The sequence below is a fragment of the Anopheles aquasalis genome, chromosome 2 (assembly GCF_943734665.1).
Source record: "Anopheles aquasalis chromosome 2, idAnoAquaMG_Q_19, whole genome shotgun sequence".
In the NCBI taxonomy this organism is placed as follows: domain Eukaryota; kingdom Metazoa; phylum Arthropoda; class Insecta; order Diptera; family Culicidae; genus Anopheles; species Anopheles aquasalis.
The window spans coordinates 44,537,501-44,540,000 of NC_064877.1; the positions used below are offsets into that span (position 1 = coordinate 44,537,501).

Consider the following 2,500-nt stretch of genomic DNA (forward strand, 5'->3'; position numbering starts at 1 on the left):
CCTCCGGATTCTTCTTCAGGTCCGCATCCACCTCATCCAAATCCTTCTTGCGGTTCCGCAGCCTCCAACGGCGCCGCAGATGTGTGTCTCCACTGTGCATCTTCTTCCGTGCGTAAGGCATTTTCGGTCTGTTTGTGCAAAGTTTCCTTAAACCACTTTTCACAGTTTTCCCGAGTTTCCCGGCACAAAAAAAACGCAGGAAAATCGAAACCCAGATTTTGTTTTGAAAATAATCGGCCGCGTGGTTTTGATAGATGATGCCCCGTGGACAAACCACATTTTCTCCTGTTAAGGCTCCTGTTAAGCTCGTAGCAGGAGAGAGAAAATGTGGTTTGTCAACGGGAATGGCCGCGGCTCGAATTCCGCAAATCTGCTCGAACGAGCCTTGTTCGAGCACACCCGCTGGACAAAAGCAACTTAAAACTGCCTGTAAAAAGATCAACTTTAAATCCTGTTTGGCACAGTCTCAAGGATACTTTGAATAAAAAAGGATTTGAAAAGGATTCAAAACCTTGCAACAAAAGATCGCTTTTATCAGCGTCAGTTGGTCCGATATCACCCGGTCTCTGCACAGTACGAGAACGAACGGAAGTGCAGTTCGCTGCTGGCGTTCTCCAAGGATCCATTCAAGGACCATAACGGCTCTGGAACGGGATGTTTGATCAGGAAGCGATCAAGTAGCAACAATGAATGATCCTAAGCTTGGCTTCTGAACCCACGTGTCTGTCGGGGATTATGCGTGGAACGGGTAGAAGTTCAAGGAGGAGACAATGAGTAGCCAGCCTGATAACCTCGGGCCCCTGTTGACTAAGCAGGATCTAGAAAAGGTTGAACCACCGGCGTACTGGGATTGGGGAAGCCTCCCGAACCACCAGCAAACCAGCCACCATAAGTGTGATCACCAGCTCATGGCCACGTTATCACCTTCTCCAGCAATGAATGCTCCTCCATATTTGGGCAGCATTTTATCCATTATCGGTTCTAGGAGCAAATTCACGTGACCCATTGTTTCATGTTCACAACCGATCATAAAGGCCGTGAATTTGTCAAACATTTGCTTAGAAGAAATAGAGAAAGTATGTTCAATAAACAGGTTGGCTTCATCTTGATCTATTATTCCGAGATCTTCGGCGAAATGCCGTCGACCTCGAGACGAGCTCATTTCTACCCATTTCAATCCTTGAACCAGGAAATTCTATTCACCTGATGTCCTTCAGGTAAAGTAATAAACAGTGAATCCTGCTTACGTGAATGCAACTATACCATACATATTGTCAACCAATTTTGTTTCTTTCAATCCTACTGAAATATGTTTCCAGAAAGTGCAACTCAACCGAATGTTCAAAGCCCAAACGTTACACATTTGTAGCATTTAATCAATCATCTATTTTGCTTCTAATTAGATTTCAATTCGATGTTCTATGCTGGTACAAAGATATGTTTCCCACTAGCAGTTCCGTTGATCACTGATTCCAAAGGCTGCAGCAGGGACAGGGATCGGTTGCATCTCCCACAGTACGACAAAAGGGGGAAATCTCATGACGCTTCTCTCGGAAATCCCGCTTATGCTCCCCCAAAGGCGGCCAAGGCGACCAAAAATCCTCCGACGCTCTCGCCAATGCTCAGCAGCATCCAGAGAATCCAGAGACTCGGTCGTCGGTCGTCGGTTCTTCTTTCTCGTTACAAACGCACGTGTGTGGAGGTCGGCAGGATCGTCGGTTGTCTGTGGTGCTCATCTCAGTTCCATCGAAACCGTCACGGACTCCGGACGGACGGTGCGCGTTTTTCCTTCGGTTGCGGTCAGTTTTTGTTCAGCCGATCTCTCGCTTACCTTATCATCATCATCATCATCACCATCATCATCATCATCGACATCTCACTCGGTGCTCGACGGTACCATGGTGGCAGGATCCTGTACGGTACGCGTAGGATTGTTGGTTGCGTGCGGTCGCATCACTTTTTGGGAAACATCCTCCAAAAAGCCAGACAAACAAAAAGAAAGCCAACAACTCATCGGCACCCGGGCGATCGGAGCCAGCGAGAACGCGTGAAGAAGAGTGAGAAGCGAGCTCCTGCCGCGTTCCGTGGTCCGGCTGCTGCTGCTACTGTCTGTCGTCGCGGTTCTTATCAGTGCGCATATCATCGGTGAACGTACGTGCGGTACGCAGACAGTCGGGACGGTGCCAGACACCAACCGAACCGTGTGTAGCCGCCCCTCCTTTGTGTAGTTGTCCTATGCGTGTGTGTCTGGAAATCAGTGCGTGTGCCCCGGAGGATGTTCTTATGCTGCTGCTGCTGTTGTGTGTCTGCTTCTCTCGACGTCGTCGTCGTGGTCGTGTTCTTCTCGCGTTTTGTTTTGCTTTTGGGATGCCGTGTGATACGTTGGAGCGGCGCACGGCTCGGAGGACGAAGGGCACACGCAGCCTTCATCGGGCGCCACACAGCACGACGGTGGATCCGCTCTCTATCCATCTCTTCACCATGGTTACCTTTGCCTCCT

General features: G+C 49.4%; 2 protein-coding genes across 7 annotated transcripts in view; one reads left to right on the top strand and one right to left on the bottom strand.

Annotated features, from left to right (window-relative positions):
- Positions 1-268, bottom strand: part of LOC126570035 (zinc finger protein 593 homolog) — a 691-nt gene extending 423 nt beyond the window's left edge. The window contains exon 1 of the mRNA XM_050227486.1: positions 1-268. This exon is cut by the window's left edge and continues 423 nt beyond it. Coding sequence (XP_050083443.1) covers positions 1-121 — 121 coding nt within the window. The 5' untranslated portion in view covers positions 122-268.
- Positions 269-1,691: 1,423 nt separating this feature from the next.
- LOC126569041 (tolloid-like protein 2) overlaps positions 1,692-2,500 on the top strand; it is a 19,706-nt gene continuing 18,897 nt past the window's right edge. For 2 of the 6 annotated variants that reach the window (XM_050225834.1, XM_050225838.1), the window contains exon 1: positions 1,803-1,919. The gene's annotated coding sequence lies outside the window, so the exon portion shown is untranslated. The other 4 variants (XM_050225835.1, XM_050225833.1, XM_050225832.1 and 1 more) reach the window with 4 other exon arrangements.